We start from the raw sequence: 15,988 nt of genomic DNA, 5'->3' as shown, positions 1-15,988 counted from the left end.
AACGTTACGTTACGTACGTACGTACGTCGTCGTCGTCGTACGTACTAAACAAAAACAAAAAAAAAAAAAAAAAAAAAAAAAAAAAAAAATAAGGCGCTCCAGCACGCAAGCGTCTCCATGCAACCTTCTCTTGGAAAAGAAGGCCAAAGCGTGAATCGAACTTTATCGAACATGATCGAAAGCGACTTCTCTTCGTTGATGCAAATTGCACCACCTAGTATTCCAATAATTAGATCATCAGAACATCATTATCTCAGGTGGCAATTATAACAAACCACATCCGTTTTCAGTATAGTACTATAGAAATGAAAACATATTGTTCATAGAGCTCGGTAAGCTGCATTTTGCGCAAAGGCTGCGACAACAGTATCTCAATGAACGAGCAAACGTTATTTTACGGTATACCGAATCATAAAAATATGAAGTTTAGGAAAAGGAAGAGAAGTAGGTAAAATCATAGTCAATTGGTGATGGCAGCAGCAATGAAGTTCATGCTTCATTAAATACAACTGACACTTTATCTCCAAAGCCGAAGAACTGTTTTCCGTAACTGAGACTCGTACCGTGCAATTTCGCATTGATAAGGAATGGCAGTCCAAGAGAAAAGACATACGCTTAATAATACAGTCACTGTTAACAACAAGAAAGTCATGAACACAGAGGCTTTTATACGGTACCCAGAGGAAGCCAACTCAACTATTTCATTACGTAGAGACCCATCGGTTGTTTTGCTTCAAGGGCATACAGTTCGTTTAGCAGGTGAATAAAATGACGACTTTTGCTTGTAACATGCTATAGCTCCAATTGTTGCAGTGAATGCATGAGGTCTCAAAATGTTAGTCTCAATTGTTATGTAGAAAAGAACAAGGTCCTCTCCTTCAGAGTCTTTCCGTATATTATAATAATTTCCTCCATTTCTTCGGTCTGGCAGCTTTCATTTTTGATCCGACTTAACAGTTAAAAAATTCCTTCCATCATATTGTTTGTGATTATGTAGAAATCAAAATCTAACAAATCTTGTATGACACCAACCAAGTTATCTTTCATCTTTTTTTATGCTTGGGTAAACAAATCACATAAGGCATAGTGGTTCTGTTTTGGTTTGTTAGAGTGTGTTCGCCGCCCATTGCTAGGCTGGTTGTCATAGCAAGCACAGAGACAAAAGTACCACCACAAATAGAAACTAGTGTAGGCTTCAGTTGGATGCTTCAAGAGATTCCAGACATTTCTAAATTGGTTATATGAACGTGACTGGTCTTAAATAAATATCTTGGAAGTTGTTCGTTCTGGATATGTCTCCTTCACTTCATTTCGATACTGTGTACACGAATTGTCACTCCATACACCAACAAGTCCTTCTGTCACTTCCTTCTCTCTTACAGTTATTTTAGTGGATTCCATCATTTTGGATTATAGTCGTTATTAATCAAAAGATTTTCTGTTGAAAAACTGATATAATACTTCATTGGCCATAAGTGCAAAGCAATTCGATTGCATATTGCTTTTTTTTGTCATTGAAACCGGTTCATTGATCGTTAGTATCTGTAGATATTTTCGAAGTTTATTCACTTTTCTTTGATTCATTATGTTGGTAAGTGTTTTCTGATGTCCTTATTTGCTTGATCTATTTTCATTTCGTTTTCTGGCAAAGCATGCGCTCTAAGACAAAGTGTGCCGTTTTACCAAAAGTGAGAAAGACTAATAAAATATTTTGCTAAAGTTTTTTTTGAGCTTCAATAGCCCTTAGCTAATGTTTATATATGAAGAGAGTCCTACTTGTTTTATTACACTAGTTATAGGGGACATAGATATCTGAACATTCTTTACTAACAACAATCAGTCCGAAGACGCCGCCCTGGACTTACTTCGCCGCTTAAATCCCAAGGACATTTCTAAAAATTTAGATGCCATTCTAGCTGTAGCTCCCGATTTGGCTGATGTCCTTCTCTCTTCTGTGGATCAACCCTTGCAAATAGGTACTTGCTCTGAGTCTGGTAACCAATATCTACTTTGCGACTTCAATCGTGATGGCGATTCCTATCGTTCTCCTTGGACGAATAAATATGACCCTCCTTTAGAGGATGGCCTCGTTTCCAGTGATCGTGTGAGAAAGTTAGAGTTGGCACTCAATGAAGCTATGCGTGTATATTTAGATTTGTACTATGAAGGTGGTGTTAGCAGTGTATATCTTTGGGACCAAGACGATTCCTACGCTGGCGCTGTACTTATTAAAAAAGGTTTGTTTTTTATTGCTTATCCATTAAGTTTTTACAGAGTCTAACGTTCATTCAGCCTCAAGCTCTGGTACCTGCGGTTGGGATTCTATCCATGTCTTTGAGTGCTTACCCACTTCAGAAACGGACGTTTTTGACTATCGTTTAACTAGCACTATAATACTTTACCTCGGATCTTCTGACAGAAGTTCGTCCCTTGTTTCTGGAGCATTAAATCTTTCTGGCCATTTAACTCGCCAAACTTCTCAGCGTATGCCTGCAAGTGAACAGGACAGCGAAGTCGGAAACATTGGACGTCTAGTTGAGGAGATGGAAACTCGAATGCGTAACTTCCTTCAAGAGGTTTATTTTGATAAAACCAGAGACATCATCAATCAAACTCGCTCTATCCAACCCATTTCTGAAAACCCAGACAAAACGGCTCTTCGTTCTGTTTTGAACAATCTTTCCAATTAATTGTCTTTTAATTTACTTTTATCCTTTTTTTGCTCTCTCTCTCTCTCTTTCTATAAGACCGTTCGCTAGCTCTTTTTACACTTACTTTTACACAATTAGTTGACTAAGTCTTATTTGATGAAAATAATCGTCATATGATGAAAGTATAAACACGACAAAAATCAACATTAATAAACATATGTAAACAAATTAAACAAATTAGAAGGCATGAATCATAAACTAAAATATACATAAATGCTCCTTCTCTGAAGCAGTATTCAGGAAGAATAAAAAAAAGAGAAAAGAATATCGTTCTGAAGCAATAGTATCCCAACATATAGAGATACTGCTGCTTTAAGAAATAAGCTGGAATGCTTTGGAAGAAGGTTTAGATCTCACATTGCCATAACTAAAAGCATAGGGATTATGAGCACACGACAAGCGATAAAAGATGTCGAAATCCATTTCCAGCTGAGGAGTGCTGGCAAAGCTTCTTACTTCTACTGGTTTAGACCGTAATTGAACTAACCAGAATCCTGTACATTGGAGAAGTTCCATTTGTTGTATTTGAGACAATCCTTTAGGAATAGTGAATGCGCCACAAATCGATGCAAGCCATCCTATGTTGTACATGAGATATAGCGTCTGATCATTCGAATAAACCGGGAGCATTTTTTGATCTGGGGAAGGTAGTTGAATTGGGCAAGGAAGAGTCACGCTTAAGTACTGCGCTAGAAAAATGCAGATGAATGATAAAGTCAGAGAAGATTCTGGATTCAGAAACACTCTTTCTTTATTTTTTACACATACATAAACTCCAGAAATCGTAACAGAATCGTTTAATTGCCTAGCTTGTTCCAAGAACGTCTGGTTTCGGCGTTGTACATTTTCCTCATAACCAGAACCGGATCCGGATACACTCATTGTCAGCTTTGAAAGCTGATATGCTAAGCTAGCATCAACGGAATCAGCACTACGTTCGTGTTCTGGAGATTGTTTAGGAACAACGTCAAAAGACAGCAATAGGACGTCCCTGCGCCAATGGAGCTGATACATATCGAGAACCTTTCGAATCAGTGTTTGTTGAAGCTTAGCAAGTCTAGCTTGCAGGGTCTCAGACTGCTGAATAGAATGAATATATCTCTCGGCATACAGATCTCGATTCCTCATGAAACTGTCATTCAAATCTTTGCTCTTCAGATCAAGGGACTCTCTCCTCCTAGTGATCCCATGTTTTAGGGTATGGATCCTTTCGTTGAGAATGGATAGAGCAGACAGCTTATCAGATTGGATATGAGACAATCTGTCAAGCTTATTTAAAAGCATTTCTTTTTCGGAAATTCGCTCTCGATATAAGACATGTTTTCCTTGGTGTTGTCTTATATGTTCCAAACGAGAAAATATCTCCTTCTGATACTGTTCCTTTGATGTATAAAAACTTGTCAGCTCTCTTCCCAGGCACTGTTCACAAATGGAAGGACGTCTTGTCTCGCAAAGTTGGCATTTCGTAGCCTTCGGCATGCAAAGAAACTATATGGATCCTTTTCAAAGGGAAAAGGGATTGCCGTGAATGTCAGTATCTTGTGTCGAGAACTATCAAACAACGCAACGCAATTAGATTGGAAGCGATGATGGTCTTTGCTTAGAAACCGATTTTATCAAACAAAGGATCTTTACAAGAATCTGAAAAGAAAGCTAGGAAGAGTAATCTGGGCGACAAAGAGTGAGGATGCACGAATCTTTGTATGTAATGTTTAAATTCTAAGAATTATATACTTGCATTTCTTTCTTTCTATTTATTAATTCCAGACCTATCGAATCCTGTACGATGATTCAAAAGGCACCCCTAACAAGATTCCAGATATATATGTACTTCTGAACTATACGTAAGTAAAGAATCAATACTTTTTCTTGTCAAAGTATCTATTTAGAGAAAATCCTAAACAGGGAAGCTGATCTCCAATTGCAATCGGATTCTTTTTTATTTCCTTGAATGAAGGTAATGGTTCGTGGTAAGTTGAATCTCAATTCAACCGAACAATACCACCCACCCTGCCCTCGTTCGTTAGGCATAGTACAGCGATAGTGTTTGTTTACGTACCCATTAGATGCGAAATGCTATGTATAATTACATCCTATAATCTTGATTACGATGGTGCTCAATTCTTTTATGTCAAAAAAAATCCATGCATTGATATGGTACTCAGTAAATAAATGAATAAAATCAAAAGAGAAAAGAAAGAAGCCAAAAAATCGGTCGCTTTCTATCACAAGGCCGTCGTCCAAAATTTGCATGACTCATTAAATTCGTAACACATGAACCAATCCATGGCATATATCCTCATGAAATTCCTAAAAAAACCTTTTTCTGACTATTTCTCTCTCCTTTCTTCCTGCTTACTGAGTATGCGTAAAAGGAGCAGCTTGCGCTAGGTTTCGTTCCGTTTCCGTATTATGTTTACTGCGCCCTGCGTAACTTTTCCTTTTCTTTTTTTAATTCTGTGGTACAGTACTTTAAATAAAAAATTCACCACCACCCACATACATACCTCAAGCAAACCCCTCCACGAACAACTACCAGGCGTAGCGTGTTCTTGTCTATAGTACCAAAATTGCTTTATATTGCGAAGCGAAGTAGCAGGTAACATAAATTTGACTGGCTATTTCTCCTTTGCAGAGTTGTTTCTTCTTTAATTACATTTTTTAAAATTGAAGAAGTTTGAAATCGAAGGTTAGAAATTTTTGCTTTCTCAGTCGATCATCAAGAAAGTGTTTGCTCCTTCAAAGCTGTTGGTGTCTGCTAATCGCAAAGAACTTGGGCTACTCTAGGTTTAATTATTTGTCTTCTTAAAGTTTGTTTTTTTTTTCTTATAAAAATACTTTTTTGCCCCTTCCTTGACTCGACGCAAACAGCGTGTATGCTTCTTACAGCTCATCCTTTTTCTTGTTCGAGCAATTACTGAAGCAAGCATACTTTTATTTTCTTTTTCCCTAGAAAAGCTTGTATAAGACAACAATTAAGCTTTACTTTACGATCATCGTTGATTTTTAGAAAATCACAAGTAACAGCTAAAATTGGTCGAGTTTTTTGTCTTGCCAATTAAATCCGTTGACAATTTCTTGTTTTCCCTTTTAAAAAAGTTTTTTTTTTTTCTTTGCTGCTAAGAACCGAAGAATTCGTTCTTATCACGCTCTGCTGTACTCTTTCTTGTATACCTTTCTTATTACCAACATCTTATATCAATTTTGCACAAAATGGACGGCAAACGAAAAATGGATCATGCTGAAAATGGTCATTATGAGGATCTTCCCTATGACACCAAGCGCAAGCCAGTATTTCCCCCTTTCATTGCAGACTCTCTCTCAGAAGCATCAGAAAAAGCCAATGAATCTGGTGGCGACATAAATGCTCGTCTTCAAATTTTGTCGGAAATGTCGAAACGCGTTCAATCCACAACACCTCTTTCGAACCTTGAGGTTTACAAACAAGCTGGAAACATTGCTCCTGGCTTAGCCGCCCCTAGTATGACGACTCCTGAAAGCTTCCTTCCTCAATCTTTCCCTGGAACGATTCCTTCTGTTCCCCCTGTAAATCCCTACGCCACTCCTTTTGCCAATCCACAGATACCCTATGGAGGAGTGCCGAATTTCTTGGACACTCAAAATTTCAATATGCAGCCACCATATCCAGGAATGGTTGGCACGATGCCCTCTTATGCGGATGAAGAGGAAGACGCTAGTGACTCCTTACCTCTTTCGCTTTCATCACAGTCTCTCGTTTCGCAGACGCAACCTCCTAGAACATCTGCTCATCGCCCAACCATGCGTGAAAGATACGCTGCTAGCGGCAATGTGACGAATGGACTCCAATTTACTTTGCCCATCTCTTCTCGCAAAACGTATGAACCTGAAGCCGATGATGACAGTAATGACGATATGTACTCTGACGATGAATCTAATGCTGATCGTTGGGCATCACGAATTGACACTGCGGCTTTGAAAGAGGAAGTTCTCAAGTATATGAACCGATGTTCAACGCAAGACATTGCTGATATGACCGGTTGCACTCTAGCCGAAGCGGAATTTATGGTTGCCAAACGACCCTTTGCCGACCTTGAGTCTGCTTTGGTCGTTAAACAACCTCGTCCCGTAATTCCCAAGGGTAGACGTGGTAGACGTGAAAAAACTCCCTTAGGTCCTCGACTCGTTGGCATTTGTATGGAAATTATGCGTGGTTACTTTGTTGTTGATGCTTTGATCCGTCAATGTGAACAGTTGGGTGGAAAAATTCAGCGAGGAGTTGAAAACTGGGGTTTACCAAGCTCCTCTACTTTTGAAGAAGGAGAAACTTCTATTGTTAGTTTTGATCAAATGAAAAACATTGGCACTCCTTCCAATGCTAATTTCATAACAAGTCCCCCAGCTTCCTTTTCGCAAGATGTGAGTTTACAAGATTATCAGATTATAGGTATCAATTGGCTGTATTTGCTTTATGAACTCAAGTTAGCAGGTATTTTGGCTGATGAAATGGGTCTTGGAAAAACATGTCAAACGATTGCCTTTTTCGCAATGCTGATGGATAAGAATGTTAATGGTCCTCATTTGGTTATTGCACCTGCATCCACCATGGAGAATTGGTTGCGTGAGTTTGCAAAGTTCTGTCCAAAACTGAAAATTGAGCTGTACTATGGTTCTCAAATCGAACGTGAAGAGATTCGGGAAAGAATTAATTCCAACAAAGATTCCTACAATGTCATGTTAACAACATACCGTTTGGCTGCAACTAGTAAAGCTGATCGGTTATTTTTGCGTAATCAAAAATTTAACGTTTGCATTTATGATGAGGGACATTATCTTAAGAATCGTGCTTCCGAACGTTATCGTCACCTGATGAGTATTCCTGCAGACTTTCGTGTACTGTTAACTGGTACTCCCCTTCAAAACAATTTGAAAGAATTAATTTCGTTGTTAGCATTTATTCTTCCTCATGTATTTGACTACGGTTTGAAGAGTTTGGATGTTATTTTTACGATGAAGAAGTCGCCAGAGAGTGATTTTGAAAGAGCACTACTTTCAGAACAGCGAGTTTCCAGAGCCAAGATGATGATGGCGCCATTCGTTTTACGCCGTAAAAAGAGTCAAGTACTGGATGCTCTACCCAAGAAGGTACGCATTATAGAATTTTGTGAGTTCTCTGAAGAAGAGCGAAAGAGATATGATGAATTTGCGAACAAGCAAAGCGTCAATAATCTTTTAGATGAGAATGTCATGAAAACGAATTTAGATACAAATGCCAATCTCGCAAAAAAGAAGAGTACTGCTGGTTTTGTTTTGGTTCAACTTCGGAAGCTTGCGGATCACCCAATGTTGTTTCGTATTCTTTATAAGGATGAAATACTTCGAAAAATGGCTAAGGCAATTATGAATGAGCCACAGTATAAGAAGGCGAATGAAAACTATATATTCGAAGATATGCAATATATGTCGGATATTGAGTTACATAACCTTTGCGGCAAATTCTCTACAATTCAACCCTTCCAGTTGAAAGACGAACCTTGGATGAATGCTACTAAAGTCAGAAAACTGAAAACTTTGTTGGAGAACGCCATTGCCAGGGGAGATCGTATTGTTTTGTTTAGTCAATTTACACAGGTCCTTGACATTCTCCAATTGGTTATGAAAAGTTTGAATTTGAAATTTTTGAGATTTGATGGATCAACACAAGTCGATTTCCGACAAGACTTGATTGATCAATTCTATGCTGATGAAAGTATCAATGTTTTCCTACTGTCAACAAAGGCTGGTGGATTTGGTATCAACTTGGCTTGTGCCAATATGGTGATTCTTTACGATGTGTCATTTAATCCATTCGATGATTTGCAAGCGGAAGATCGGGCTCATCGTGTAGGACAGAAAAAAGAGGTGACAGTTATTAAATTCGTGGTTAAAAATACGATCGAAGAACACATTCAACGTTTGGCGAATGCCAAGATTGCTTTGGATGCCACGCTTTCAGAAAAGGATAATGAAAAAGCAGAATCAGAAGAAACCGATTAAACGGAAAAAAATACAAAAAGAAGAATGGTTGTAATTGCATTTACCTTATTTAATTCGTCGGGTGCATTCTAGTGTATACTTCATGAACCAGTGTTTTATTATTTTGTTGTACCTTTTTTGGAAATATACCGAGCAAAGGTGGGAGATTTAATAAGTCTAGTAAAGCTAAAATATTAATATAATTATAATATTTCCTAGAAAAGTCAAAAGCATGGGATAAGTGTATGGTAGAGTTTGAGATAACCAAGCAGAACATATTAGAAAATAAAGCGAAATAAAAAAAGTAAAATAAAATTAAAATAAAATAAAAAGATAAAAAGGATTGTACAATATGTTCTTAAAGTTACAAGTCTTTTTTCTTTTTACGAGTTTAGATCTCCATGTATGAGATTGTTTCATATAAATATCAAAAAAATTTGACCCCGCCAGGAGTCGAACCTGGAATCTCCTGATCCGTAGTCAGGCGCCTTAACCATTGGGCCACGAGGCCTTGTCTGGTATAGTGTTTAATGAGCATATTATATTAAAATTTTTGTTAAAATATTTGTTAAAAAGAAGTTATTCAGTTATTACAAAGGAGAAGCAATGGTTTCGGTAGATTTTCCTTTTAAAATTGGTTTGCAGAATTTTCTAGAAGTGTTTTGTTTATAGAAAAGAAGTAAAGTCTTTCGAAACGGTAGTTTCAACTTTGCAAAATAATTTGACTAGTTCCAGATGCTTATCAAGTAAGAGGTAGTTTCCGCATAGAAAATGTACAAATATACTATAAATTATAATCAATTACTAATAGATCATCATTCATAAACAATTAAATAACAAATAGAATCGAAATGTTGACTGACTGAAGTTTTAGTCTCCAATTATATTAACACACGGTAAACAAACCAATGTTCGTTTGATGATGACTACCATGAATAGATGGAAATGGAAAGCAACAAATTTCGTTTTCAAAAATAGTTCTTTCCTCTTGAGTCTTTTTCTCTTCGTGTTAAGCAATTTCAAATGCCTTTGTGCTTATTTCTACCTTTCTAACAGCAACCATAGCTTTGTTTTGAGAATCAAAACAAACATAGATTGTCCCCTATAGGATAATAAAAGAAAAAAGAATTCTCTCACTTTAAGATATTAACAAGTTTGAATTCAGCTCGTTATTATTTCCAAGAAACCTTTGCGCGCTACCGTATTCAATTTATGATTCAATAAATATACGTAATAAATACGTAATAATATGGTAACGCGAGTTTTTTTAAAAAAAGTTTATTTCTTAAACGAGCCAATAAAAATTCTGACTGGTTTTTCTAAACATCACCACCAAAAACTGATTCATGAAAACAGCCGCTTGCTTAGGAGATGGTAGAACAAGGCATGAAAAGGGCCTCAAAATGGGGCTGAAACGACACAGAAATGGGTGGAAACAATAAAAAATCATTGTTTAGTAAGAAGAATGAGGAGAACTGATACTCGCTGACAAAGCAAAGAAAATTTCTCGTTATTTTCAGTCAATCTATGGTCATTAGTCATCAAATCATTCAGGGCTATGTCTTATTGTTTTCTGATTGCTCACAAATAGATTTTTCCATAGAATGATTTTGAATCATTTTGATTAAATCATGTATAAAAAAAAAGGTTATAAATAGGTGTGAGTATCCCCGTCCAGAATTCATCATCAATTGTAGTTGGCTTATTCCAAACACTTACTATTGTTGATTTGTTATTCTAATTACTAGCATTGCCCATTATCATGAACAACACTGTTGCTATTATTTACTACTCTACTCACGGCCATGTTGGCAAACTCGCAGAGGCTGAGAAAAAGGGTATTGAAGCTGCTGGTGGTAAGGCAGACATTTACCTACTCCCCGAGATTTTGTCTGATGAAGCTTTGAGCAAGATGCATGCCCCTAAGAAACCCAATTACCCCGTTGCTACACCAGACACTTTGACTAAATACGATGCTTTCCTCTTTGGCTATCCCACTCGCTATGGTACCCCTTGCGCTCAATTCCGTGCTTTCTGGGATGGTACCGGTGGTCTTTGGGCTAAAGGTGCCTTGCATGGAAAATACTTTGGTCAGTTCTTCTCAACTGGTACTCAAGGAGGTGGTCAAGAAACCACTGGCTTCACTGCCTTGACTAGCTTTATCCACCATGGTATGATCTTTGTTCCTTTGGGTTACAAGAACACCTTTGCTATTGCTTCTGAACTCGATTCCCCCCATGGCGGCTCTTCTTATGGTGCTGGTACCTTTGCTGCCGCTGATGGCAGTCGCTTTCCTTCTGAAATAGAATTGAAGGCTGCAACTATTCAAGGTGAAACTTTCTACCGCACTGTTTTCCGTATCTAAAACAGCTTTACATTCCTGTTTCAGAGCATACGAACGAATTTATGTTCTACGTCTACTTTTGTGATTACCTGACTTAAATAGTCCTAAATCAATATTTGCATTATTAATCTCTAATCTTTCGAAACTATAAAAGCTATAGCTTTGATTCCAACGTAGATAATCCATGTATATTTCTAAAATTATTGTTTTTGTGTATATATATAAGTATTTCTTTCTTTCGTTCCCTTGCAACTGTACTCACTCTGCTTCAACCCTGTGTTATTTTTCTACTTCACAATATGAGTTCCTGTCGATAACAGACTACCTACCTACCTACCTTAATTGCCATTTTCACATTATTCTCGAAAACACAGTCATCTCCCTGTAGGAAATCGATTCAAGTTTTATTGACGTAAAAAACATTCATATTTGCATGTTGGATGATGGATGATGAAGCCCATATGTGAAAAATGATGGATTACATTAATTTCTGCCACCCACACGTGAACATGATGTTGACTACAGCGCATATGCTGTAAACAAATGGATATCATTTCATGAAGAGTGTTTCATGAAATCAAAAAAGTTTTGAATTTGTATGGAAAATGCGAAACGATATAATTTGGAACAGAATGGTACAAAGTAAAATGTCTTGCTTGAAGTTTCCTTCGAGAATGCCCTCTTTCCTCAAATGAATATGTTGATTTCATGGGACCTTTGCGCGCATTCGTCATTCCTACTCTTTGCTTGAATATGATTTCATGTGTTTCCGTTCTTTTCATTTTTCGGTATCGTGTCGTCTGACTGGCATAAAAGGCAATCCAATCCTCTTCTCAATTAGTTTTTGACTGAATATCACTATAATCCAGTTCTGTTTGTGTGTTCTGAGTGATTTTTTACGTTGACGAGCAAGTGTCTACTTTCTTCTTCTTTATACTTTTCAATCGAATAAAATATCACACTTGTACTTTACAAATGGTGAGTTTTATTGTCTTTGGCGCATCGGGTCATTTAGCCCATAAGAAAACGTTTCCAGCACTCTACAATCTGTATTTGAGAAACACTGTGAACCGTCAGTCGTTTTATGTGGTAGGCTATGCCAGAAGTAAACTATCCGAAAATGACTTTCGAAACTCTTTAAAAGATTACATTCAACCACAGGGAGAGGAAACTAAGATCTATGATGAATTTATCAAGCGAGTTTCTTACTTCTGTGGTCAATACGACCAAGCAGACTCATTTAAAGAGTTTAATAAGTATCTTCAGGGATTAGAGAAAAGCACTGATCCCTCAAAGAGTCTTCGTATTTTTTACGTGGCTTTACCCCCTTCAGCCTACGTTTCTGTAGGAAATCTCATTCATGACCATGCCTATCTTCCAGATGGGAAGACCAGAATTATCATTGAGAAACCATTTGGCGATAATTATGATTCTTCTATCAAACTCAAAGAAGAACTACATAAAAAATGGAAGGAAGACGAAATCTACCGTATTGACCATTACTTAGCTAAAGACATGGTAATCAATATTCCTACCCTACGGTTCGCCAACCCACACAGTTTGGATGCATTGCTTAATAATCACCACATCAAATCTGTAGGAATTTCTATGTGGGAAAGTGGTGGTTGTGAAGGCCGTGTAGGCTACTACGACATCAACGGTGTTGTTCGAGACGTTCTCCAAAACCACATGGCTCAAATTTTCACGGTAGCTGCTATGGATGAACCAAAATCTGAAGGTCCAGATGATGTTCGTTACGAAAAGGTCAAAGTATTAAAGGCCACAAAGCCTGCTTCCTTGAAGGACTCTATCTTGGGCCAGTATACTGCTGGTCAGGATAAGCCAGGTTATAAGGATTTAGAGGGGGTACCAAAGGAAAGCAAAGCTACTACTTATGTTGCAACCACATTATACGTAGACAATGAACGTTGGAAAGGCGTTCCTTTTGTTTTTGATTCAGGAAAGAGCATGTCGAAAGGAAAGGTTGAAATCAGATATTATTTGAAAGGGAAGGACTCTGGTGTCTTTTCTGACGTTAATCAAGACCACTATATTTCATTTACAGTACAACCAAACCAGGAAGTTACTTTGACTGCCTTTGTCAATAAGCCCATGAGTTCGGAGCGTAGTTGCGTTAATGCCTCTTTGAATTTAAACTTCAAAGAGCAGTTTGCAGAAGAGATGAAACACAAAAGGGATGCATATGAAATCTTATTCGAGGATGCTATTAAGGGCAATCCTACAAAATTTGTCCGGTACGACGAAGTCGAGTATGCCTGGCGCATTTTTGATGAAATTTTAGATTCTCCTACTCAGCCTTTGACCTATCCTGCGGGTAGTAATGGTCCTAAAGAAAGCGAGCAATATTTAAAGTCTCATCTGAAACTTATACAGTAATTCATGTATTTGCGAATGATGACGCTTAATTTATGACCATGATTTTTCACGAGCTTAATGAAATTTGTTAAGACTATTTAATGTATAAAGGTTTCAGTGTATGATTAGATTCGATATCCCATCTGTTTTGATGGTATAGGTTTTTGGCAAAGCCAAAAATAAAGCGTAACAAAGTAAATAATTCAGTATTAAAAGAAATTATTTCTGGATAAGAAAAGCAATAGCTCATTTGAAGTAGGTATCTGAAACATTATTCATTCATTCAAAGCTAAAAATGCAATAAATATACATGTATAATCATGGTTTACGAAGTCAGTTTTCTTCTTTTGTACCAAAAACGGTAGGGCATTCAGCTAAAGTATGACTTGAATTTTCACAAACTTCACACCAAACGGAATTATTATCGGTATGTTGTGACACAGCATTGGCTGGGATACTATTTACGGAAGACAGGTTTTTAGCTTCCAAGTTATCATGGAGCGTCATTCTTTCTATCGTAGATTCAAGCTCCGTAATTCGATCAAGCAGCTTTTCTCGCTCGGCTGTAGAGCTATGCTTAGGTTCCGTGCCAGATGTAGTAAAACTAGTTTTACCCAAACGAGCCTCTAACTCACCAATGTAGTAATTCTTTTCTTCGCAGTCCGCCTGCAACGATTCAGCCTTGTTTCGTAATACCTCGATTTCAATTTCATAAAACTCTAATGTCTGGCGGCGTTGTGGATGGTTTTCGGGTAATTCTCGAGAAGCTTTACCGCGTGAATGACTTTCATATGAAATATTGGTCAAAGTTGGGGAGCCGCTTTCCATTATGCTCTGGTGTTTCCCATTGACAACCCCGTTTTCTGCAGGCGTTCGTGATTTAAGCAATTTCTCAAGGCGTTCCTCTAAGACTTCAATGTGACTTAGTGCTTCATTCCGTTCTTGACATAATGTTATTATTGTTTCTCCTTGCTTATCGCTGGAATATGCTTCCAATTGAAATTCAAGTTCGGATATTCGATGTTCGTAAGATTCAACTACACGAGATGTAGAATCTTCTAAATACTCGATAGTTGTTTTAAAATCATGACGCCTTTGAGAAGCTTCTTCTCTCATTTGTTGAATACGTTCCTCTTTCATGGTTATTCGCTCGCGTAGCTCATCTAGCTCATCCTGCTGATCCGTAAAGTTTGTGACTAAAGCCTGAAGCTGATCAACGCTTGAGAGGACTTCCTCCAACTGTTGTTGATGAGTTTGACGTTCGAAGAGTAGGTCTTCGATACGTTTTTGAAGGATCTTTTCCGTGGGGGTTAGAGCTGTCGACGAAATGCTGTTTACGTTTAAGTTGCTATTCGGAGGAAAAGCAGTTAGCCTTGGGATAGAAGATTGTAAATTGGGAGACATAGGAAGAGAAGTGGGAGCTGGAGATGCGATATAATTTTCACTACCTTTTGGAGATGATGAGGGCGAAGCAGCTATAGAGGAAGCTAATTTACACTTATCGACAGGTAAAAAAATACCTGTTCTATCTCCATTCCTTGTCTTAAAATACTCTTTTCCATCTACGACCCCTCTGTTTTTTCCGGATTCCGCGTATTCAGGAAATAATTCCAATCCTACAAAGGTGCCTTTACGGTTTTCAACTTCACCGACATAACGAACGAACCCTCGTTCTCCAGCGGCTGTTTCTGCAACACTTCCCAAAGGAAACATATCTGAGAATAAACTATTAGGTCGATAAATTCGGCAAAAGATGAGACTTGATTAAAAGAAAGAGAAATAAAAATAGAGGGAATTAGAAGCATAAAATCATGCAAATATTAGACACAAAAAATTTAAGGTGAAATATGGGTATGAAAGAATATAGCAACCCGAAAATTAGAAAATTCAAATATAAAAGAAGGGATATCTGAATTATTTTTTCGATTTAGGCTTTTCGTGTAAAAAAAAAATCACAAAAACAGAATCGGATCCTGCATTCAGCAATTCTAAGAGCCAATTCAAATTTTTGGAGCTAAAAACCAGTGTTTTTTTTTTTTTTAAATGAACCAAAAAAATATAGAAGGATGTATTAACTCAGAAGCGGAAGGGAGTAATTTAAATAGTCGAAAATGCAAACGAGTATTAACCTACTGGATCAAAAAATAACTTACAAAAAAAGAGCGAACAAAAACCTAGACGATTTGATTCCAGCTATTCATCAAGAGTTTTCCTTCAAAGTCAACCTGAACGGTGAATGGTACTTTAGCTGTAGAAAATAACAATAGCTATATTCAAGTGACGGTGTCACTTAGTTAAGTCAGGAACAATTTTAAAGGTAAAGGTAAATAAATTGTAGTAATAGTGGCATGTTCTATTTTACATGCTCATTTTAATTATATAATTGATCCTCTAGAATTCACTCGTAATAGTTTTATCTCTTATGTTGTTGCAAATCGAGTTTATCATAGTTGTACTCGTTAATAAAATTTATAGTCTAACAGAACCAATGCTAAACGGAATGTTTTGTAAAAGCCTTAGTTTTTATTTGACTCTTCCTGATGACCACTTATCTCTTTCTTGC

The 15,988-nt window shown here is 37.3% G+C and overlaps 6 protein-coding genes and 1 non-coding gene across 7 annotated transcripts; 4 read left to right on the top strand and 3 right to left on the bottom strand.

The window, feature by feature from the left end:
- Positions 1–1,151: 1,151 nt before the first annotated feature.
- Positions 1,152–2,866, top strand: SPOG_00136 (F-actin capping protein beta subunit). The gene is made up of 3 exons (XM_013167643.1): positions 1,152–1,591; positions 1,841–2,237; positions 2,293–2,866. Exons 1-3 carry the CDS (start codon positions 1,586–1,588, stop codon positions 2,688–2,690), a joined length of 801 nt encoding a protein of 266 aa, XP_013023097.1. The 5' UTR covers positions 1,152–1,585; the 3' UTR covers positions 2,691–2,866.
- SPOG_00135 (uncharacterized protein) lies at positions 2,841–4,721 on the bottom strand. The gene has a single exon (XM_013167642.1). The coding sequence runs from the start codon at positions 4,188–4,190 to the stop codon at positions 3,024–3,026; it is 1,167 nt and encodes a 388-aa protein (XP_013023096.1). The 5' UTR covers positions 4,191–4,721; the 3' UTR covers positions 2,841–3,023.
- Positions 4,722–5,233: 512 nt separating this feature from the next.
- On the top strand, positions 5,234–8,929 carry SPOG_00134 (fun thirty like protein Fft3). The gene has a single exon (XM_013167641.1). It carries the CDS (start codon positions 5,925–5,927, stop codon positions 8,724–8,726), a length of 2,802 nt encoding a protein of 933 aa, XP_013023095.1. The 5' UTR covers positions 5,234–5,924; the 3' UTR covers positions 8,727–8,929.
- A 214-nt stretch (positions 8,930–9,143) lies between these two features.
- SPOG_16214 lies at positions 9,144–9,216 on the bottom strand. Its single transcript has one exon. It is a non-coding gene; the product is annotated as a tRNA-Arg (tRNA).
- Positions 9,217–10,345: 1,129 nt separating this feature from the next.
- Positions 10,346–11,236, top strand: SPOG_00133 (ubiquitinated histone-like protein Uhp1). The gene has a single exon (XM_013167640.1). It carries the CDS (start codon positions 10,468–10,470, stop codon positions 11,068–11,070), a length of 603 nt encoding a protein of 200 aa, XP_013023094.1. The 5' UTR covers positions 10,346–10,467; the 3' UTR covers positions 11,071–11,236.
- On the bottom strand, positions 11,108–15,694 carry SPOG_00131 (CLIP170 family protein Tip1). The gene has a single exon (XM_013167638.1). The coding sequence runs from the start codon at positions 15,136–15,138 to the stop codon at positions 13,759–13,761; it is 1,380 nt and encodes a 459-aa protein (XP_013023092.1). The 5' UTR covers positions 15,139–15,694; the 3' UTR covers positions 11,108–13,758.
- SPOG_00132 (glucose-6-phosphate 1-dehydrogenase) lies at positions 12,025–13,446 on the top strand (the record flags this gene model as incomplete). The annotated part of the gene is made up of 2 exons (XM_013167639.1): positions 12,025–12,154; positions 12,194–13,446. The coding sequence occupies 2 exons, from the start codon at positions 12,025–12,027 to the stop codon at positions 13,444–13,446; spliced, it is 1,383 nt and encodes a 460-aa protein (XP_013023093.1).
- Positions 15,695–15,988: the final 294 nt, after the last annotated feature.

The sequence above is a fragment of the Schizosaccharomyces cryophilus genome (genome assembly GCF_000004155.1).
Source record: "Schizosaccharomyces cryophilus OY26 unplaced genomic scaffold supercont4.3, whole genome shotgun sequence".
NCBI classification, from domain to species: Eukaryota; Fungi; Ascomycota; class Schizosaccharomycetes; order Schizosaccharomycetales; family Schizosaccharomycetaceae; genus Schizosaccharomyces; species Schizosaccharomyces cryophilus.
The sequence above is the reverse complement of the archived record's forward strand: the minus strand, read 5'-3'. Positions and strand labels throughout refer to the sequence as shown.

What these genes read in the sequence shown, in the direction of transcription:
- SPOG_00133 (XM_013167640.1), top strand. Translation starts at nt 10,468, where the DNA reads ATGAACAACACTGTTGCTATTATTTACTACTCTACTCACGGCCATGTT.
- SPOG_00135 (XM_013167642.1), bottom strand. Translation starts at nt 4,190, where the DNA reads ATGCCGAAGGCTACGAAATGCCAACTTTGCGAGACAAGACGTCCTTCC.
- SPOG_00131 (XM_013167638.1), bottom strand. Translation starts at nt 15,138, where the DNA reads ATGTTTCCTTTGGGAAGTGTTGCAGAAACAGCCGCTGGAGAACGAGGG.
- SPOG_00136 (XM_013167643.1), top strand. An exon ending in CGCTGTACTTATTAAAAAAG is followed by an intron (nt 2,238 to 2,292) that starts GTTTGTTTTTTA and finishes ACGTTCATTCAG; the next exon opens with CCTCAAGCTCTGGTACCTGC.
- SPOG_00134 (XM_013167641.1), top strand. Translation starts at nt 5,925, where the DNA reads ATGGACGGCAAACGAAAAATGGATCATGCTGAAAATGGTCATTATGAG.